Source organism: Ipomoea nil, unplaced genomic scaffold, assembly GCF_001879475.1.
Source record: "Ipomoea nil cultivar Tokyo-kokei standard unplaced genomic scaffold, Asagao_1.1 scaffold2761, whole genome shotgun sequence".
In the NCBI taxonomy this organism is placed as follows: Eukaryota; Viridiplantae; Streptophyta; class Magnoliopsida; order Solanales; family Convolvulaceae; genus Ipomoea; species Ipomoea nil.
The window spans coordinates 1,421,839-1,445,424 of record NW_017619189.1 but is presented as its reverse complement, the minus strand read 5'-3'; the positions used below and the strand labels follow the sequence as shown (position 1 = coordinate 1,445,424).

Genomic DNA, 23,586 nt, shown 5'->3' with positions numbered 1-23,586 from the left:
GAAGTGCCTAGATTGATTAACATATAAAGAGAGCAATTAAAGGCATAAATAGCTCAACTCGCTAATATGTTCCTTTTGTACACCATTGAAGTATTAACCCCGCAGGTTACAAATGGTGTTTGTATAAAGGAATAACAAGAATGATAAGGTGGTAAGATATAAAGCGAGTTTGTAGCCTAAGGGTTGACGCAGAGACCCAGAATCAAGTATACTCTCTAATAATGAATATCATTAAAAGTTCCGCTACATAATTGGCAGAATAATAAATTTAGATATGCAGCTTATTAAAGTCATGACCTAGAAATTATGGGTCATTAGACACTAATGTTTATATGCAAATCCTTGATGGATTTATAATTTTCAAAAATGAAAGAAATTAAATATCACAACACGTGTGTTGTTGAAGTACAATTGCTTTACTCAAACTTAAAATAGTAAAGCAATTGATTGAGTAATTTCCTCATAAAATAGGAAATTATAGAAATAAATATGTACCATTAGGTACTTATTACGGGGCTTATTGTAAAATAAAGGAAATGAAAATCAAGTATTATCTCGACCTGTAGATCGAGCATTTCCTTAAAAGGAATTTCACACACTAATTAGAATATGTTTAAATAGTCTCTCGAAATAAAGGACCCATTTTAAAGGATAATTCAGGACCAGAAGTTCGTTGCTTCAAAATGTCATTTTTAAATACCTTTTCTTTGAGACCGAAAATTCCCAAATTCGCATCTTATTTTTGTAATTTGTAAAGAGTGATTTGGTGATTCTTCTAGAAGAAAAGGAAATGATATCCATTAATATCCTTAGGGCACAAAATACGTCTTTCGAGAAGACATTTGAATATTGACATTATGTTAAAAGTCATGACTTGAATTGATATATTATAAATCAATTTAAGCTTTAAAGCATCTTAAGCCTAAAGGATAACACTTGTTCTTATAGATGTACTTTGTATATTTTCATCTCATCATTACTTTACTATATATGCTCTCGTTTTGTCAAAGCGACTGTTAAGTTATGAGATGAGATAAAGGAATAACAATTCAAGGTACAAATATTCATATTGATGCCTTTTGACATAAAGCTAAGTCATCATACTTGGAAGTTGGGACAAATAAAAACGTATATAGTTTTCATGATATAAAATACATTGATACACATGAACTCCAGAAGAGTGATAAAATATTTGTTCAGAGAATTTGCTCCAGTAACAAGTGAGCAAATGTATACCTACAAAATATCTATAAGATTAATATGCGTAGGTAAAGAAAATTATTATATTTTAGGGGGAGCAACAAAACAAAATATAAACTATAAATAATTTCATTGGTCCAGATGATCATGATAAAATATGATAAATTCTAATGGCAATCCTGAAGATTATACCATACCCCTTCTCTACACCATTATTGAAACAATGATTTTACTTTTAAGTAATGTAGAATTTGAAGATTGTTATCTTCAGGAGGAGACGGGAGGTACATTCACTCAAGACAATCTTGTAGATTGGTCAATCCTGTAGATTGGGTCTTAAAAAGACTAATAGTTGCACTTTTTGCAGCGTATATATTCACTCGAGTCAAATCCTGTAGATTGGGTCTTAAAAGGACTAATAATTATAATTTTTGTAGCATATACATACCATGTACTCTTTTCCTCACTAGGTTTTTCCTAATGGGTTTTTCTAGTGTGGTTTTTAACGAGGCATGAGTATGATATAGTACTGTCAATTGTGGTGTTGCAAATATATAAATAATTAAATAGACGAACCCCGAAATCCTGAAGATTATGCCCTGAAAGCTTACGGTTGTACTCTTTTTTCCTTAACTAAGTTTTTCCCATAGGGTTTTCTTAAGTTAAGGTTTTTAATGAGGCAACCCGTACCATATATGATTCTGGAAATATCATGTACTCTTTTCTTCAACTAGGTTTTTCCCACGTGGTTTTCCTAGTGAAGTTTTTAACGAGACATGAATGTTTTTAAATATACTATTGGTATACCTTGCACTCTTTTCTTGTTTAGGTTTTTCCCACAGGGTTTTCTTAGCAAGTTTTTAATGAGGCAAGATTATGGCAAAATAATGTCCAAGGGGGAGTGTTGTAAAATCTAATTATGGACATTATTATAGCATTAACAGGGCGTTTGGTTGGAGGGATTTTAAATTCCCTTCCCACTTAATTCCCACTTAATTCCCACATAATTCCAAAGGTCATTAAATTCCGTAGTTTGGTTAGAGGGAATTGCAATTCCATGGAATTGCAATTCCCCCATTTTCATGGAATTAAAATCCCATGTCCCCCCCTGGTATTTTAATTCATTGGAAAAAAAGATAGTGATGAGTCAAAATTAGCCCTTCTTTTTTTGACTTAAAATTAATGTCTAACAACAATAATGGACATTTTTGACTTTATATTACTTATTCCCTTTCGATTCCCATGTATACCAAACATTGGAATTGAAATTCTCAGTAATTCTATTCCTGTCAACCAAACACTGGAATTTAAATTCCCACTTTATTCCCAGTAATTCAACTCCCATGGAATTACAATTCCTTTCCCACATAATTCCTCCCCTCCAACCAAACGCCCTGTAATGATATGATTGGTAACAGCTTTATATTTATGGTATGATCTTGTAATAGCTGTTATATATATTGATGTAATGATGTAATGAGATAGAGGGTTGTATGATGAATAAGAAATCTCATTTCTCTTCTTTATCTTCTTCTTGTTTTGTTCTTCGCGAGCTAAAGGCCTGCAAACAAACCTGCAATACAACAACTACTATCCAACATAAATTTTAAAAATTGCATTGAATTAGTAGGTATTGTGTTTCAAAAAGATTATATTTATCTTTTGACAAATGCAATTTTTTTTTTAATAATCAACTCGATATCATAATAAATGAAACATAAATGTTTGATTGAAAATAAATCAATGATGCATATATTCTATATTAACAAGATACAAATGAAAAACATATGTCATTTGCCGACTAGAGTCACAAGATGGCTGTAGTTTACCTAATGCACGTCTCCAGGTTTCCCTCGTCACTCAAAAACAAATGAAAAACATCTCTTTTACCCAAAAAAAAAAAAAAAAAAAAATTAAAAAAAAAAAGCAAATTTTTAATTAAAAATGGAGCTAAACTAAATAGATACACATTATTTATTAATTAAAAAATTACTGTATTATTAAGTATGTTATGTTCGACCAGCCATGCCGACGCTGCTGTGCCTCCCGAGCCACCGCCTGCTGTCATGAACCAAATTGCCCAGCCGCTTTCGAGAACCTGTTGAGTCAATGCCGGATACCATCCTGTTGAGTCAATGTCGGATACCATCCAGCGACGAACAGGGCCACAGTTGGAGCGATTCTTCTCGATGGAAGTGGTGGATATATTTCGGCCTTTAGTGCTTCGCTCTCGAATTGTTTCTCTCCGCTTATAGACGAGGCATTCGCATGCAAAGAAGCCTTGTCATGGCTAAGGATTCGTGGAGAACAGTCAATAGAGCTATACACAGATTGTCATATGCTACATTGTTACCTATCCTCCGCAACTGCTCCAGTTCGTTCTCATATTGGTTATGCTATTGATAGTTGCATATATTACATATCTTCTTTTGATTTCTGTTCGGTTAAATTTATTCCTAGATCGGATAATTATTTAGCTCATACTTTAACTTCTACTACTTTTGATCAAACTAGTGTTATGTACTTGGACGTTGTTCCTCATGACTCTATTTCAGCTTATCTCTAATATATACCGCATTGGTTGTTTTCAAAAAAAAAAAAAAAAAAAAAACATGTTATGTTAGTGTAATAGTTCAGATTGATTTATTCCTTCGAAAGTTACCATATTAATTTCCCTTTTATATATACTTTCTCAATCTTTTTTAATTCAAAGAGTCAATGGGCCCACCATCGGGGTTCGATCATATAACCACACATTTAGAATGGTAAAAAGATGTGTCATCACACTACATAGTCAGTCGTTATATCATAAACTGCGGTGCACATGCACCGCGGTAAAAAACGGCGCCGTTTCTTTAAGTAAAGAAACGGCGTGCCGTTATAGTTAACGGAGTCCGCTTGTTTGGTGTATTAAACACCAACTGACACTACAATATATTTAAACCGACACTGCAGTTATATCAAAATGATACTGTAGTTATAGTAAAATGAAAATGCAATGTATATAAAATGAAATTGAATAACATTTCATATATTTGAGTGTATATTGTACAATGAAGCTATAATTATATCAAAATGATCATGTACTTGCATGTGTTTTAATGAAACTATAGTGTATATAAAATAAAATAAAATAACATTTTCACATATTTGAGTCTATAAATATCGAATGAAACTATAGTTATATCGAAATGAAACTGTAGTTGTGTTGAACTGAAACTGCAGTGTATACAAAATGATACTGAATAACAGAGCTACTTTTTGCGAAAGGGTGCGAAACGACGGAAAACAAACACCGTTTCTTTTCATTTAAAAGGACGCGCGGTACATGATTGATCATGCACCGTGGTGCATGATATAATTTGCCCTACATAGTAGTTGTCACATTATTATTATTATTATTATTATTATTATTATTATTATTATTATTATTATTATTATTATTATTATTATTATTATCATTATTATTATTATTATTATTATTATTATTATTATTATTATTATTGTTATTGTTATTGTTGTTGTTGTTGTTGTTGTTATTATTATTATTATTATTATTATTATTATTATTGTTATTATTATTATTATTATTGTTATTGTTGTTGTTATTATTATTATTGTTATTATTATTATTGTTATTGTTATTATTATTATTATTATTGTTATTGTTGTTGTTGTTGTTATTATTATTATTATTATTATTATTATTATTATTATTGTTGTTGTTGTTGTTGTTGTTGTTGTTGTTATTATTATTATTATTATTATTATTATTATTATTATTATTATTATTATCATTATTATTATTGTTGTTGTTATTATTGTTATTATTGTTGTTATTGTTATTGTTATTATTATTATTATTGTTGTTGTTGTTGTTGTTGTTGTTGTTATTCTTCTTATTATTATTATTATTATTATTATTATTATTATTATTATTATTATTATTGTTATTGTTATTGTTATTGTTATTGTTATTATTATTATTATTATTATTCTTATTCTTAACTTACTCATCACAAAATATGTTCTAACATAATAATAATAATAATAATAATAATAATAATAATAATAATAATAATAATAATAATTATTATTATTATTATTATTATTATTATTATTATTATTATTATTGAGTTAATTCCAGCAGAGATTGTTTGTCTTTGGTATCAATTTTAAATTTAGCCCTAAACTATCGTTTTCATCATTTAATATTCCAGCTTATCATATTTTGGACACTTTTGGTCCTTTCGATAATTTATCCTGTGAAAACCTATTTTAGGCAAGTGTATTTTCATCTATTCAATTTATTATTATTATTATTATTATTATTATTATTATTATTTTTTCAATGAGTTAATTTCAATGGAGGCATTTGTTCTTTGGTGGCATTTTCAAATTTAGTCTTAGACAATCGTTTTGCTATTTAACACACTACACTATCATATTTTGGACACTTTTGGATTTTATCAGAAAAGTCATTAGAATGACTAAAAGTGTCCAGAATATGATAAAAAGGTATCTCCGCTGAAATTAACTGTAGGGTGTTTGATACCTAAGATCAAATTTTATTGAAAATTTAAGAGGTGAAAAATACTTCTAGGTGTAATCTTTGATTTAAGAAAGTTTAAACTGGAATCTAATTCTATGATATTAATGAAAGTAAATCTAGCTTGAGAGATATGATTTTTTTTTTTTTGAGCGATTGGGAGTGTATAAAATTTATTCATTTTCGTATTAACTCACACTATCTCATTTTATCTGTCCTACTTACTATTGGTCAAACCAACTCTTTCTTCTTTATTTATTTTCTTTAGTATTTTTTAGTTATTTTTAAATTTGATTTGTGTGTCTAATTATACTTTTAATGTAATTTCTAAATATATAAATTTTATATACTAATAATACTAAACTTAATATTATGAAATTAAAAATAACTTCAATCAAACCTTATTAATCGAATTGGACACATAAAATGAAACATAAGGAGTAACATTTTTGGAGCCATGTTAAAAGCCTCTCTTATAAATGTTTTTTTTTTTAATCCTCACGTATGATGATGGTATTTTGCTATTCTACTATGTTCTATCATGGTGACTCAACTGAACATGAACCCAAGAAGTCCCCCTCACTTTGAGAGGTTGCACTATGGCTAGTGAGACTCAATCCCTGGTCATTCTTCTAAAGTTTCACCTCTATGACCAGTTGAGCTACTCATACAGACTCAACATCTATATCTATACAATGTACATATAGAGTTTTGTTACTAAATAATTTTTCATCTATTTGCTACATGTTTCATCGTGTGTATGTATATATAGTTGTTAACAGTTTTGAGTGCAATACATAAAAATATGTTACTCACTCCATCTCATTTTGTTTGTATGATTGGGTTAACGAGACTTGATTGAACTTATTTTTAATTCATTTTTTTTCAATATTAAATTTAATATTAGTATATAAAATTTATATATTTAGAAAATACATTAAAAGTACTATTAAATAAAAAAAATCAAATTTATAAATAATTAAAAATTATTAAAGAAAATAAGCAATGAATAAAGAGTTTATTTGACTAATTAATAGTAAACATGACATGGAAAATGAGACAAAGGAAGTATATATTATAACTAATGTATTAATTGAAGTTATAAAATGTTTGTAAGGGTATATCCGGTTTAGAGTTTTAATAATTTTAGTAGACTTTTTAATATGAAAAAGTTTTTAAAATTTATAAATATTTGTCAAACATACTTTTATAGATTCGTACAAAAAAATTTAAAAGATTCTATAAAGGTTTCAAAAGATTCTATGAAAATCATTTAAAATCCATCACTTTAAAACTCTTTGAAAACCTATAAAAGTCTTATTGAATACGTCATCTTAGGTCAATAGTTTAACTAACTTGATAGGTTGTTCTCATATTTTTAATTATATTGAAGTGGACACTAAACCATCTTTTACACCTTGTGTAATTAGTGAACTTTTACACATTGTGTAATTAAATCATCTATAAAAAAGATGTGCAATTAGACCATTAAAAACTCAAAAATTGTGCAAATAATATTTTTTACAAGTTATTTTCAAGTTTTCCTTAAATATGATGTCATAATGTCAAATTATATATTATAACTTGACATTATGACATCATATTTAAGGAACATTTGAAAGTAATTTTTGAATGCTACTTGTTCTATTACAATGTAGTATCGGTTCATATCTTCCAAATGAAAATTCAACTCGGGTACCATTAAACCACATAGTCTTGGTGAGTTTTTAATAGTCTAATTACTGCTTTCAAAAAAAAAACAGTCTAATTACATATTTTTTTGTTTGATGATTTAATTGTACAATGTGTAAAAGTTCAATTGTTTATTTTGACATTTTTTTCCATAAATTTAAAATGGTTATACAAAAAAAAAAAAAAAAAAAAAAAAAAACAAGAGTACATGGAAACTCAACGACTTCTTAAATTCCCAAACCCTCGCCTCCGTGGCTCCGCCATTCTGTATGCCCTTAAGGCTGAAGCTGAAGGTCACTGGTAAGTTTTCGATAGTGTTTCTGTTTATTTTTCTCTTTCTTTTTCGTATATTTCCCGGGATCTAAGATACTCTGCATCGTTTTCCTTTTCAATCTCACATCTGTGCTTCACAATTTTTGATATGTGGATGATGATCCCAAGTTAAAGACATTTTAGTCGTATTTTTGATCTGGAAGATATGGATTGTGTATGTGTAGAAACCAAGTGTCAATAATGGCTTACAGACGGAGTATATCTACAAGAGCGGAGCTGTTTTACCAGCAGCAACGGTTTGCACCATCCTTTTCCCACTTACAGCGCGATGATGATCGGAAAAACCACCCTGAATCCTGCTCGGAAAACCCTAAAATATTTCGTTATCTTCAGCACAGTTGCTCTGGCAACGGCGTTAGCGGCACCAGAAACTCATTTGTGGACAGGAGATTTTGTGCTCCCATGAGTTTGGGGGGTTGTCTGGTTAGGAATATGTCTACTGGGGTTGGAGAGGGAGTGGACAAGATAGAGTATATGTCGGACATTGCGGATGTGCTGAGTGATAAGGCTGTTGAGGTAGTGGCTTCGCAAGCCCCGGTGGTGAATGAAGTGGCAATCGCGGCTGCAGACTCGTTTTTGCCTGTGGCTGTATTGCAACACTTGATTGATTATGTCCATTGCTATACCGGACTTAATTGGTAATACATTTCTTCATCTCTTAGTATAAATCTCAAACCTCATGATTACATATGTGCCTTGTGCGATTTGCTTGAATGGTTTGTGGAACCTAGCTTTTGATATAATCAACTGCACGAGTTTAAAGTTTGTGACTTTCAGTAACTCCTGAAATTTTACACTTCAAACATTCTTAGCATACAAAACCTATAATTAGCTTGTTTTGCATTTTTGGTTTTGCCACGGTCCTGATCACTTTTTCATTACATAACTTTGTTCAGGTGGGCATCAATTATTGCAGCAAGTTTTATGATTAGACTGATCACTCTGCCACTGAATATTCATCAGCTCAAAGCCACTTCAAGATTAACTGTGAGTAATATACATGTTTTCAGGCTTCAGGCTCTTAGCTTTGTTAGCATTTTATGATTTGTGCCATTTACTGAGATCTTGTGAGTGCTATTTTTTTTTTTTTTTTTTTTTTTTTTTTTTTTTTTATTTGTGCACATTTCTTACTAAGGCCAGTGTGGAAATCAATGTTGCTATTAGTGTTTTATAGAAATAGGAATTCATTTATTACACTGTTGTCCTCTACAACTTATGAATGGTTTCTTACAATCTTACAAGAAATGACCATTATCCAATGCAACAGAGGGAAAATTTGGGGGTTTTCCTATTGTAATAGATTTCAACCTCTTAAAAATCTGCGTAGTAACAAAATACTCTACATCTGCACATGTGCTGGCAGGAAATAGTATTATGTTAAAACCATAAGTCAATAAACTCTCAGACTACTATAAATTTGAATTAGCTAAGATTATCTTTGGAACCATTTAGTTGCTCTACCTTTCTTTCAAGACAAGTTTTATTGTTGAGCAATTGATATTTGCTCTTTGCATGTTGTTTTAACTCTTAGGTATGAGCATAAGGCTAAGAGCAAGGTTCATCTTCTATATCTACTAAGAAAAACATACTTTTGTGATGGAGGCTAGTTTATGCAGAGGCACTTGATAAATGGTCAAACCTAACTATTGTTATTATATATAACGTTTGTCCAATAGTTTAGATTTGTGATTTGGAAAGCTTGTAGGTGCGTTCTAACTGTGTTCTTTCAGTAAAACCATTTGGGATTTAGTCCACTCAGAAACAAGAACTGAATCTGACTGAGATTGTTTGAGATCACGTAGGAGTCATATTTGGCTCTTTACTTGACTTGGTTAGGTACAAACTTGATCTCAACTTGGCCATGTTGAAGAAATATTTTGCTTATAAGCTAAACTATCAAGCATTAGGAAGTAAAACAAGTAAATATTAGCAATAGCATTTGCAGAGCCTACTAAAAGTTCCAGTATTATTTTCTATAGACAGAGCTTTGGTTGCCTATACTTTCTTATTTTAGCTATGATTAACAGTTTGAAGGATATAATTATATTATTTTTAGTACTTTAGGACATAATTTCCCCAAAGTTCATTTATCTGAAGACTCTTTAATTGTTCAAAGGAACTCCTTCAGTCCATTGCACAGACTTAAATACAAACATGCATACACAGATTACGATTTGTTTGACATATTGAGTCATATGTGATTTCCCTGTTCTCCCAATACCCTCCCCTCACCCCCTGGTATCACATTTCACTGCAATAAATTAATTGAATCATCCAAAATTTGAAGCATGAAGTGCAATAAGATCCATTTTTGAGGGAATTCATCTTACTGCAAATCAATCAATTAGAATAATTTATTAATTTATGGTTGCCTTGGTTGGATTAAAGAAATGAAGTATTCTGGCTACTTTTATAAAATCCGATCAGTAATGTGTGTGTGTGTGTGTGTGTGTGTTTTACTCTTTAGTCTTTGTCACATGCATCCACATTGGTCATGCGTCATTCAACTTTACATGACATATATCTAATTCTGTATTTATTTTCACCTTCATATTTATCTAACCCTAGTTTTGGTTTATGATACTCCTTTTGTCAGACATACTTTTGAATTAACATTTTTCATGCCCATATATGATATATATACTATCTTTTACCACAGTGAACAATATGTGAAAGATATAACTGCCCTTGTTTCATTTATGACCTGCTTGATATTAATCCTGGTTTTCAAAATCTTAATTCTTGATTATTCATTGATATTGAATCTCATGTATGCAGCTTTTGAGGCCAAAATTGGATGCAATAAGAGAAGACATGCAAAACAGGGTATGATCACTTGGTGCTTTTCATGATCTTATATCTTAGATTTTCCTGCTATTGGCTATTGCATTACACGAGTTCATCTGAACCATGTTGAGTGCATCCTATTTATGATATCTTTGAGTTTGTGTCATCCTTGTTCATGGTTAAATAGTCTTTCAAGCTGATCACTATCAGTGTCTCCGTATCCTATCTTAGCTGTTCTTAGCACTGGAAAAAGGAAGAGTGGAGGTAGATTGATTGCTAGGTTAAAACTTTGGCAAGTCTAAGGATATGGTCACTACATAATTGAGTTGAGCTGTAACAGTATCTCTTGTATCACACTTTAGATTCAAAAACTATTCATGGCCTATTCATGTCTCCACGGTTTTTCATTGAAAATCAGTTTTTATAATGCGTAATACACAAAAAACAGATAACTGGTTGTCTGGTTTGCTTTTTAACAGGGAATGAGTCCTTCAGCTGTGAGTGAGGGTCAGCAAGAAATGAAGAAGCTGTTCAATGAGTATGAAAATTTCCATTAGTTTCACCTTTTCAATGTACACTTTTTTTAAAATAGAGAGATATATATTTTTAATGATGATAAGGGTATTGCAGATATAAAGTTACCCCCTTTACTGCCTTGAAGGGAATTTTTATTCAAGGCCCCATCTTCGTCTGCTTTTTCCTTGCTGTAAGATTGTATTCTCTCTACCAGTTACTCTTTTTGGCTAATTGCATTATTTGGGACTTAATTCTTTTGAGAGTTGTGCAAATAAACTTCTACTTTTCACCATTATAGTATGAGTTAATTCCATTTTTGGTCCTAGATTTATAGGTGGCATTCCACTTTTAGTCCTTTTTTTTTTTTTTTTTTTTCAAAACATCCCCCTTTGGTCCTAGTATTTTTATGGCATGACCATTTTTGGTCCTTTACCAACAAAATCGTTTAAATGCACTTAAATACAAGGGCATTTCTGTCTTCAAATAGTTATTTTTCAAAAAAAAAAAAAAAGTAAAAAAAAAAAATATATAGCGGGTCAACCCAATTTGTAAAAAAAAAAAAAAAGAGGTCGAAATGCCCTTGTAGTTAACATTTTAACATCATTTCAACGATTTTGTTGATGTAGGACCAAAAATGGTCATGTCACAATAATACTAGGATATTCTAATAAAAAAGGACTAAAAGTGTAATGCCACATATAAATCTAGGACCAAAAATGAAATTAACTCTTATAGTATTATACATATTAATCCCAGTTCCCAATCTTTTTAAACCTTAGTAAACTAAGGTTGCTCAAGTAATAGTGTTAATCCTTTGTCTATGTTTACATTGCCATCAGAGAAATCCAAATAAAACAATACAAATGAAAATGTGTCTTATTAGAGTCATAATGCTTATGTACATAATATGATCATTTTCATTGAAAAACTAGCATTATTACTTGGAGGCTTTTTACTTTGCAAAGCTTAAAAATTGGGACTTATCTCCGTACTGCTGGAAGTATGACCATAAATGCACAATCCACAAAACCTTGATCCAAAAATGCAATTAATCTTTTGCTTTTCTCTTAATTTGGTGATTCTATTCCTTTTCTATTTCAAATATATCCATATGTATGCAGATTTCTAACATGGCAGAAAAAGTCCCTTCTTTTAAAGAGGGTGGAGCATTCTGGTTTACTGATTTGACTACTCCTGACAGCATGTATATTCTTCCAGTTTTAACAGCATTGACATTCTTGATTACAGTTGAGGTGAGATATCTCATCAGATATATAATTAGGAGTAGTTGTTTCTTTAGAGTAATGATCAACTTCTCAAAATGCTCTTCATATATCCCAGGCGAATGATATACTGAATAGAATTCGTAGTTAGCTTGTGTAATGTTATTTCAAGGAGGCCGGATGCATTCTTGATCCTTTATGATTTGTTTTAGTCACCCCTCAATGCCTTCTGAATTCAACTTAATGCATTCAAAAAGTGTGGTTAGATTCTTAAAACAACTTTAATGTGGTTCATGTACAAGAATATTTTAATTGGTTCATGATCATAAAGTATGCTAAGAGCAACTCTAAGTCTTTAACTGACATGGTTTTACCAAAATGTATAAAAGTTTTGGAAGTGCTCTTTGTGGATTGCATATGTTAAAGAGAATGGGGGGTTTTTGTATAGAACACTCTGTTACTGGGACCTTCAACAGAAAGTAAACTTTGAATTTCTTCAACTAAGGGCTTTATGCTAAAATCAGATTTCAATTCAACATTGTACAAAGAGAGTAGAGACTAAAATGTTCTGTAACTCACATTATTTTTCCTCCAAATATTAGATTTGATACTGTTGGAGGTATTTAAACAGCATGATTTTAATTTTCTTGCTGCCAGGTGCAATGAAACTGCATAATTGTTATTCTCCCACTGATTGTTAACTCAAAGTTGTTCTTTCCTCAGTTTAATGCACAGGAAGGATTGGAAGGAAATCCTGCTGGTCCCACCATTAAGAAAGTTTCAAGAATCTTTGCTCTACTGACTGTCCCATTGACCGCTTCCTTCCCAAAGGTATTTGTCAGAACTTTAGTCATGCAAAATGATGCTTTACATATATAATATCTTGGTTAGCATCAACTTTGAATGCTATATAAAGTTCATGTACCCCCATGGCTAAATGGAATGATCCTTCTTTTTCCTTAAAACTTGGTATATGTGTGTCCTTTGTTGTTGCACGGCACTATTGTTTCAGGCATAAGAAAGTAGTTTTGTTGTTTATGGAAATATCATGATATTTTATATGCTCTTTTCAAATGTGAGATCTATTTGAAATTTGAATCGTTTGGTCGTACCTAATTTGGTTGGGCCTTTGTCAACCATTGCAGGCTATATTCATGTACTGGATTACCTCCAATCTTTTCTCCCTAACTTATGGAATGGGTGAGTTTTGCGCTCTACATAATTTTCGATTTATAATATTTTCTTGCCAAATCAACGCAATGTCTCACATTCCTGTTTAACTTTTGTTGTCTGACATATCAGTACTTAAAAAGCCGGAAATGAAGAAGCTCTTGGGTATACCTATAATCCCGGTGGCACCACCATCTCCTGCCAGTCAAAAACCCGGATTCTCTTTTTTCGAAGCGTTAAACAAGTATTCTGCAGCACAACAACAGGCTCAATCGGCATCAACTAATGAAACATCCATACCTACAAACCAAAGAGTGCCACCATCCTCGGTTCTCAGTCAAAGGATCAGAAGCTTAGAGAAACAAGTTAAAGAAAAGAAGAAAGGCGGCAAGAAGAGGTGATGAACACCAAACTCGGACAAATTTACAATATCACTATTGTCTTCTCCTTAAAATTCATTTACAAATAATGTTCACCACTTCATCCATTAAAATGTCCATAATAATTGGATAATGATAGGGAGGAATTTCCGAGATTTTGACAATTTTGTAGTTTTGTTCCCCGCGACCGCGAGTGATGGCCTAAGGGGGCTTCTTTTTATCCTTATATGTAGTCATGTAGACCTCAGCCATAACAATATAGTGATGGTAGGAAATTATTGTTGTTTTTATACATCTGTGGTCCTTTTGGGGCCATTGAGAAGGTTTCAGTGGCATCTGACATTTATTCATCATTGTAACAATGAAACTATCAGACGTTATGCCATGGAACCGTGTTCACCATTCATGGTGAACACGGTTCCAACGGTGTTAGTACACCGTTATCTTCTTTTTTTTTTTTTTTTTTTTTTTTTTTTTTTTTTTTTTTTTAAATTACGTGACTGCCTACACATTCACTTTGGAACCATGAGATTATGAATTTTCTGTTATAAGATTATGAATTTTCTGTTATGAGATTATGAATTTTCAATTATGAGATTATGAATTTTCTGTTATGCGATTATGAATTTTCTGTTATGAGATTATGAATTTTCATTACATTCATAATTTCGGACATTCATAAATTATGAATTCATGCATGCACATTCACTTTGGAACCATGCCTACATATTCCCGTCCGAAATCACGGACATTCATAAATTATGAATCTATGCCTGCACATTCACTTTGGAATCATGCCTACACATTCACTTTGGAACCATGAGATTATGAATTTTCTGTTATAAGATTATGAATTTTCTGTTGTGAGATTATGAATTTTCAGTTGTGAGATTATGAATTTTCTGTTATGCGATTATGAATTTTCTGTTATGAGATTATGAATTTTATGAAAATTCATAATCTCATAACAGAAAATTCATAATTTGATCAGTAACGCGCCGTTAACTCCACATCCGCGAATTTTTTTTTTTTTTTTTTTGCCTAAAAACGACGTCGTTTTGACTTGTGTTCACCATTCTCGGTGAACACGATTCCACGGCATAATTTGCGTGAAACTATGAAAGGGGCCTTTATAGGCTGAAGAGTAGTAGTGGTTTTTAATTTGTAAGGAAAGCACTTGATGTTGCCATTAATTAATTTGTTTTTGTTTTTCTATTTTTTTTAAAGAAGTAATAATAGTTGGGTACTAAAAATGAAAATGTTATAATATATGAGAGGTCAAAAGTTGAAAATATTCTCTTCAAAATGTGTCACATGTTTGCCTTTCATAAAATGACACTTTTTCTATATTCGTTACTGTAAAGACCCAAATATGGCAAGTTAGAAAATGTCAAGTTGAACTAATTAAGGTTTATAGGTAAGACTGTAATAAGAGTTTTAAGATGACTTAAACGTTAAACTACTAAGGTACAATGCTCTCTATTGTATGTATAGAGGTGGAATAGGGGGTGTAAACGAGTCGAGCTCGAGTTTGTGTATGACTTAAATGTTCCACCTCTATACATACAATAGAGAGCATTGTAGCTGAGTAGTTCAACGTTTAAGTCATCTTAAAACTCTTATTAGAGTCTTACTTATAAATCTTAATTAGTTCAACTTGACTTTTTCCAACTTGCCATATTTGGGTCTTTACAGTTCTTAAAATCAGTTGTCAATATGTTTTTTTCTTTTTTTAGTGCTATTGATGAAATGAGTTGTATCGACGATGTTTTTTTTATGTTATCATTGTTTGAATTCGAGCAAATAATTGCCCAATTATCCGTGCAGTGTGTGTGCGATGCACGGATAAATTTTTTTATTATATATTTAGATAATAAAATTGTTACTATTTCTTTAATCCTTTCAAAATTTGTTAAATATTCATTCAAATACGTGTGAATACCTACCAATGTAGAAACGGTCTACCCGAATGTGCTTTTCATTGGTTGATATCCGATTAAAATAGTATATATTAGAAAAAATTACGGTATTAGTTTTAAAGATTTTGATTTTGGTAGGGCCTCATTTATGTACTCGAACATGGCCACAAAAATCTAAAAACCGGCCATGTGACCAAGTCATCACTTTATTATACATACAACGAATGACAATTGACGAATTGATAGTCTAGGAGGGAAGGAGGGAGGCAAAAAAAGAAAAGAATTGTTAGTCAAAAAAGAATAATAAAAAGTTGTTCTTTGACTAGCCAGCAGACACATCAATCTCCGCAGTTGCCTTGTACGCGGAAGGGTAAATATGTCCATTTAACATATGACGGGAAAAAATTGCTACTTAAATAATTTAGAGGGGAAAAGTGTTATATGTATATAACACAGGCCACAGGGGAATGTATGATAAAAGAAAGTGGCAATTATTCAAAGAAGCTAGTCAAAGGAGCGCAATGTGCTAGTCAACTTAATTGCATTACTAGAAATGTTGGATAAAGTCAAAAGAGAAAGTGTAAAGACCCAAATATGGCAAGTTGAAAAAAGTCAAGTTGAACCAATTTAATATATATATATATATATATATATATATATATATATATATATATATATATATATAACGGCTTCAATCGTTTCTTCAAATTCGCCAACCCTAGTCTCACTCCCATCTTGATTAATAGGTTTTTACCCCTATATTTCAGAATCCAAATCTACGACCAACCCTCCCCATCACACTGTTAATTCTTCCTAATCAGCACACAAAAAAACCATTAAAAATATACATACCTATTCTTCTCTCCGACTCAAATGAAGCCCTCTTTTTGTTGCGTCGATGGGTTTTGTTTGCCATGGTTGCACTGTTGAATTGGAAACTTCAACTCTGAAATCTCCTTTGGAGATATTGCCTCTTCATCTCTACTACTCAGAAAGGTAGTCAAGTACACAATAAGCAAGGACACTGAAGCTGAAGGGTTCGAGAATTTCGCGGATTCCTTCCAAAGGCCTTGCACGATCGTCTGTGATTGACCCTTTTACCCCTAGTGCTCAAAATTACTTCCTTTACCGCTTGCGAGAACTGTTTTTTACTCCTCACCATGGTGCAATCACAGCCGTAGATTCTCATAATTATAGGGCTTAGAATTGTCCACAATCCTCATGTGGGATACTATCCTCACTTGATCTTAAGCCTATATATATATATATATATATATATATATATATATATATATATATATATATATATATAGGAAAACCATATCAATTACTTATTGGAAGAATAGAGTTTTTAGCACTTTTTGTCCCACGACTATAGTAACACTATCAGCTTTGCTCCACGACTTTCAAATCTTGCAATTTTGATCCACGACTATCGTTTTTTTATTTTATTTTATAGCAAAAATGGTCCTTCCGGCGTGTTTTTTGTCAATTTATCATCGGAGATAAAATTAACCCCTTTACAGCAGGGTTAAAAGAGTCATTTTATTTTTCATTCCCTGCTTACCCTTTCCAAAACGATGACGTGGTGATTTCTGCCTTCCCTTCGGTGACACAAACTGTTTCAGAAACAAAGAGTCACATTTGATATACTTTCTGAACAAAAGAATCCAATTACTGGCTAAAATTAAATAATTTGATTTACTTTCTGAACAAAAGAATTTCTTGTTGATGTATGAAAGATCTGACTTTTTGAACAAAAGAATCCAATTACTGGACTAGATAATTTATTCTAATTATTGTTTCTAGACAAGCAATTAAAATTCGGAATTGAGATTTGAAAGAAATTATTTTATTTATTTTGTTTGCATTAAATAAATAATGACATTAAAAGATTTAGCTAATATTCTTTAAAAATCTTAATTTTTTAAAGGTTTTTTTTTTTTTTTTTTTTTAAATCACAATCGTAAATAATTAAAGGATTTGGATAAAAGTAATCACTTTGAAAATACTTGAGTGCAAAAAAGCAAATGCACATAAAACAGAGGATTATATCACTGTAATTCACACAAAAAGTGTCATTTCACTTGTTTTTATTATTCTTTTTCTTTATAATTTTGATATTTTTTCTATGTATTTATTTAATTATTATAAAAGCAAGAATATATTGCATTGAGTTTTGTCCATCAAACTAAGTTTCCACGCACCTGTTTTCACATTGAGTTTTCTCCTGCCAACTTTCCATGCACTTGTTATGATGAATTATATTGACTGGAAGTTTGTAGTTTGTAGAATGGTCCAATAAATGGAAAATTATTCTGAGGACCACTGCATAATGTAAAATTCGAAGTCCAAAAAATATCACCAACCAAACATATGTGCAACCAAACATTGTTATACTATGACTAGGATACACATGATATTGTGGACCATAATCTAAAAATTATATATCTGTAGTTAATATATTGTGTCTTCAGTTAACAAATTATGTGTGTATAAATAAATTGAAGACATAATATATATGTTAACTGTATATACATATAGTTAACATATTATATTATGTGCTTGTAGTTAATATATTATGTGCATTCAATATAATTTATTAATTGCAAACATATAATGTGTTAACTGTAGACACATTATCTGAATGTTATTTGGGACCAAAGTCAACAATGTGAGGTCCATTCATAGTATAATTTGCCACATATTGAGAACGATCAATCCTTATACCATGGACCAGGGTTCATAGTGCACTGTGGACCCTAGTGTATGTGTATGTGTTTTATGTTGTGAGTTTTTGTATCTTGTGCTATGAAATATTGTACCTTATAAGTATGAATTCTGTACCTGAAACAAATTAGTAGTTGTCTTATCTTTTTGAAAACTCTTCTCATGGGAACATTTCTAATAAAGAAATGTCTACTTTGCAGAATTTATCAATTTTATAGCTTTAGTAATCACAAGGTTTCAATTTATCGCCTTGGAATAGTCAAACAATTAGTTTACTAACCACAAGGTTCCAAGTTTCACCTGCTGTAAGAGTTTTTTTATTGACATTCTTGATTTAAGCCAATCAATTATGGACATTTTAAGCTGGGTTACCTCCTTGTGGTTCTTTTTAGGTTAGGATTACAAGGCTGGCTTCATTAAGAGTGTAAATTCAGATAGTGACCGCAGACTTTCTCGTAAATTAAAATGAACTACTAATGTAAATATAAAGTCAATCAGATTTGAATTAGCCTTATAGAAGTGGGATACCATATACCAAATAGAATTAGCCTTAGTGCCCCATATAAGTTTATTTTGTATTTTAACTAGGATAAAAGTTTATTTCACGCAGTATAAATTACAAATTCCACTATTTGATATAATAAATAAGAATATAGATTTTACACCAAGGGGATGTAGCTCAGATGGTAAAGCGCTCGCTTAGCATGCGAGAGGTACGGGGATCGATACCCCGCATCTCCATTTTCGCTTCGCTTCTGTCTAGCGCAGTAGCGCACACCAGAAATTAGAAAGATATACTCTCGAGCTAAAATACAAATCAATTCACGATACTTGAGACAATTTAGTGCTTAAATTTGTGGAAATTGAAATATAGAAACTAAACTTTATAAAAGTTTATGGAAATTGAAATATAGAAACTAAATTTTATAAATGTTTAATAACTAAGGGAAAAAAATGCATTGGATATCAAAATTATAAATGAAGGGCTTAATGTTTAATGAATAAAGGAAAAATGGTCAAATTAGCCCCTTAAGTTGAACGGGTAGTGCAATTGGATCCCCTAAATGAAAATAGCTCCATTTATATTCCTTAAACTTGTAAAAATGTTCAATTAAGTCCAAATTGATCTATTTAGCAGATTATTTCTTTAAAAAGTTGACACGTGTCTTTTTAAATAATATTTTAATTTCTTTTCAAAATATATTTATTAGAAATTAAGAAAATAAAAAAATTTAATTAAAAAAAAATAGTACAGCACCGGCTGTCCGGTGAGGACAGCCGGTGCTGTACTCTTTTATTTATTTATTTATTATTTTTTAAATTTTTTTTCGAGAAATTTAAATAAAAAATAGTATTTATTTAGACTATCGTTTTTAGACTAACATTATTACAAAGTTGCAAACATTTATTTTAGTGACAATATAATCAATCTCTCATATATTATCTTGCATTTATATATTTTAAATTACCGATTTAAATAAATAAATTCAATACTTATTTACATATACATGAACATCTCCGATATAATATTGCATTGATACACTTTGAAATACTTATTTAAGAATAATTATTGAACATTATTCAATTCGCGCAAAGTGCGTAAAAGAACTAGTTTTACATATAAAAATAAATATTGTAGTAAAGGATATCATAAAATTGTTTGAAATTAAAAATTTTAAATTACAAATTTAGAAAAAGACCTCAAGATTAACAAATTTAATTCAAAAAATTAAGAAAATGACCAAATGTTATGTTGTTAAAGTATTCAGGAGATTACAAGCAAACAATTTTAAAAATAAATGTGCAATTTTAAAAAAGAAAAAGTTATTTTTCGCGCTAATATTTACCTCATATACTTTACATCTTGATGTAATAATAAAACTCTTTATATTCATTACCTATTGAAGAATAAACTAATCCATCATCATTAGTTTAAAAAGGAATCCACTTAGTAATTATATATTTTTCAAACAATCAAAAACCTTTATGTGGATGAATTTTCACTCTTTTTTTTTTTTTTTTTTACCCAAAATACATTCACCGGCTACTCATTCTTGAACGAACATGGATCCACCAATATATGAATACATCACTATTTTTCATTATAGAAAAAATATATTGATTTTTTTTTTTTTTTGCTTTTATTTCTTTATTCCATGCCCCATTATCTTTTGATTAATTGGGCAAGTAAAGTGCTAGAATTTGATGGCAATTAAGTTGAACATGGGAAATACATGGCAGGCAAGAATTGAGGGACCATGAAGGATAAGATCGTACATGCAAGTTGAAGGGTGTTGAATAAATGCATTGCATGTGTAACATAAAAAAAATGGTGAATCACTGAATTGGGTACTCGACTTCGTATTCAATATGGTTTTTTTTTTTTTTTTTTTTTTTCTTTTTTTCTCTATTTTAGTCTAACATGATTGCTCCAGGACTTTCAAACCTTACAAACTTGATCCACAATTATTATTATTTTTTTTAGGGTAAAAAATGGTCATTCCGGCTCAATCTCCATCCACGGCTCAACCCTGCTATAAAGAGGGGAAAAAAAATTTCCGGTCGCAAATGGATTAAAATTGAGTCGGAAGGATCATTTGTGCTAAAAAAAATGATAGTCGTAGATCAAGTTTGTAATAAGGGTTCAAAAGTCATTGAACAATTCTATTAGTGCTACAATAACCGTGGGATCAAAAGTGTCAAAAACTCATGCTTAATTAATTATTATATTGAAGAAGTATACAATATTTTTCTTCTAAATTTCAGATGTTTGATTAAAACAAGAAAATTGATTTAATATTTTATATTTTCCATTTTACATGTCTTGTTTACTATTCATTGTTTAAATTAAATAATTTTTCGATCATTTGCTTATTAGCTTTAATATTGTCCTATAGTATTTAAATTTAATTCTTTTATGTTTCATACGGAATAGCATTTTTAATGTAGTTTATAAATATAAAAATTTTATATATTAATATTAAATTTAATATTATGAAATATTGGATTATTGTAATTAATTGATCGGTTAACCAAATTATTTTAGTCCAATTTATTAAAAAAAAACCCCTTAAAATTTTTAAATTCATAGTTCGTTTCACACAACAAAAATAATCATTACATCAATACATAAATTGATAAAATTTTAAAAACTTGTATAATAGTATAATTTATGAACTATAAAAAAAAACACACATATATACCTACGTAATTCGGTTAACCGATACATTCAAACCAAATTAACCATTAACCAAAGTTGTTAAAAATTCTTAACCATGAACAGATCTAACCGAAATATTTTAATTAGAAAATGATTAACCAAAATTTATTATATCGATTAACCAATTTTTTACCAAATTGTGCAACCCGGCCTAAGGATATACTCTGTATCAGTGTACAATTTTATGTAAAGAACAATAAAAATAAATAATGAGCAATAAATTTGTAACTTTAACATAAAAAAATTGAATGTAATTTTCGGTTTGATTTACTATTTTTTTGGATGATGAAGGAAACATGCATCTACTATTTGAGAAATTGAAGGTGTGTATTGAATAAATTAAATCTTATTTTTGTGTAACAATTCACAAATCATACTAAAAAAAATCTTTTGTGACAAACTTGAGTAAAAATGTGTTTTTTTTTTTTAAATATTTTTTTTACTCTTAATATTGAATCTGGTAATTATATAGAACGTTTCGTCGTCTTGTAGAATTCATATTCAATTTGGTAACATATGCAATATTAATCAAGTAGCAAAATACACATGGAGTGGAATATCTCATCAAAAAACACAAAAAACATTGGTCCTTCTAGAAGGAAAAACAATTATATAATATTATATTTAGATTGACTCTCTTGTGAGATCGTCTCATGGATTCTTATTCGTGAGACTGTCTCACGGATTTTTATTTGTGAGAATGGTCGGGTCAAGATATGAATGTAATATTTATACTAAAAAATATAATACTAATAAGGAATAAAGTGTCTATTGAAAAGTGTAATACTTTTCACACAAAAAAAATATAATACTTTTAAATAAGAATGTAAAAATATTAAATTATTTTTCAAAAGTATTATAGTTTTCCTTATACGTTACTAACATTTTATTCTTAATTAGTATTACATTTTCAATATAAATATTACGGAGTACATTTTATATTGATTTGACTTGTCCTATAGATAAGGATCTATTATGAGAAAGTGTTACACAATTTTTTTGTCAAATTAAACTGTACATTAAAACAATTAGAAATTGGGGAATTTGTATTTTAATACTTTTACACGTTTAATTGTTTCAATTTGTTGTTGTTGACTTTTATAGCTATAATCCTAACTCTTTAACTTACGTCAATCATTTTCTAAACAAATTTGCATGCATTAAGTATGATTATACACACATTAACTTGCATTCAAAAAAAAAAATACACACATTAACTTTAAAGGAAAAAACTAAAAAAGAGACTAAAAATCAAATATTGTAACACACAAAGATTATACTTACAAACGGGTTATTAGGAATCCAACCATCCTCGGCAAAAAAGTAACTAGCGACCGTTTGTCAGTCTCCGATCACTTTTTTGTTGGAAATTTCGTCGGAGGATGACCGGATTCCTAATGACTTGTGATAGCAAGTCATTAATCGATTTTTGGATTTTATTGCATCAAAATGAATTGTTGATGCGTGTAATTGCACTTTTAAACAGTTTAGGGAACTAATTGACTTTTTAACTAAAGTTCGATTGGTCGCTCATTGACATTTTCCCTTTTATTTTCTTTGTTGGGAAAAAATATATTGATTTTTTTTTTTCTTTTTGCTTACCCCTTTATTGCATTACCTTTTAATTAACACTGAAAATTGAACACTGAAAGTACTTAGAAGAATTAGAGGGGCCATTAACGGTAAGAAAGTACTTACAAATTGAGGGTATTTTTTCGAGCAATCGTTATACAGTAGACCATAGTTCAAAATATTATCAATTTTTTAAATGAAAAGAAACGGCAATCGTTACATTAACAAATCTTGTATCTGTGCCGTGCTTAGTTTTTTACTAATTAAACTAAAATGTGCATAAAATGAAATATTT

General features: G+C 30.1%; 1 protein-coding gene and 1 non-coding gene across 2 annotated transcripts; both read left to right on the top strand.

Moving 5' to 3' along the window:
- Positions 1-7,632: 7,632 nt before the first annotated feature.
- LOC109157170 (mitochondrial inner membrane protein OXA1-like) lies at positions 7,633-15,033 on the top strand. Its single transcript, XM_019305088.1, has 11 exons — positions 7,633-7,741; positions 7,939-8,412; positions 8,671-8,761; positions 10,553-10,600; positions 11,041-11,099; positions 11,192-11,267; positions 12,199-12,330; positions 13,024-13,131; positions 13,446-13,500; positions 13,603-14,219; positions 14,967-15,033. Exons 2-10 carry the CDS (start codon positions 7,955-7,957, stop codon positions 13,869-13,871), a joined length of 1,296 nt encoding a protein of 431 aa, XP_019160633.1. The 5' UTR covers positions 7,633-7,741; positions 7,939-7,954; the 3' UTR covers positions 13,872-14,219; positions 14,967-15,033.
- A 4,134-nt stretch (positions 15,034-19,167) lies between these two features.
- On the top strand, positions 19,168-19,240 carry TRNAA-AGC. The gene has a single exon. It is a non-coding gene; the product is annotated as a tRNA-Ala (tRNA).
- The last annotated feature ends 4,346 nt before the right edge of the window (positions 19,241-23,586 follow it).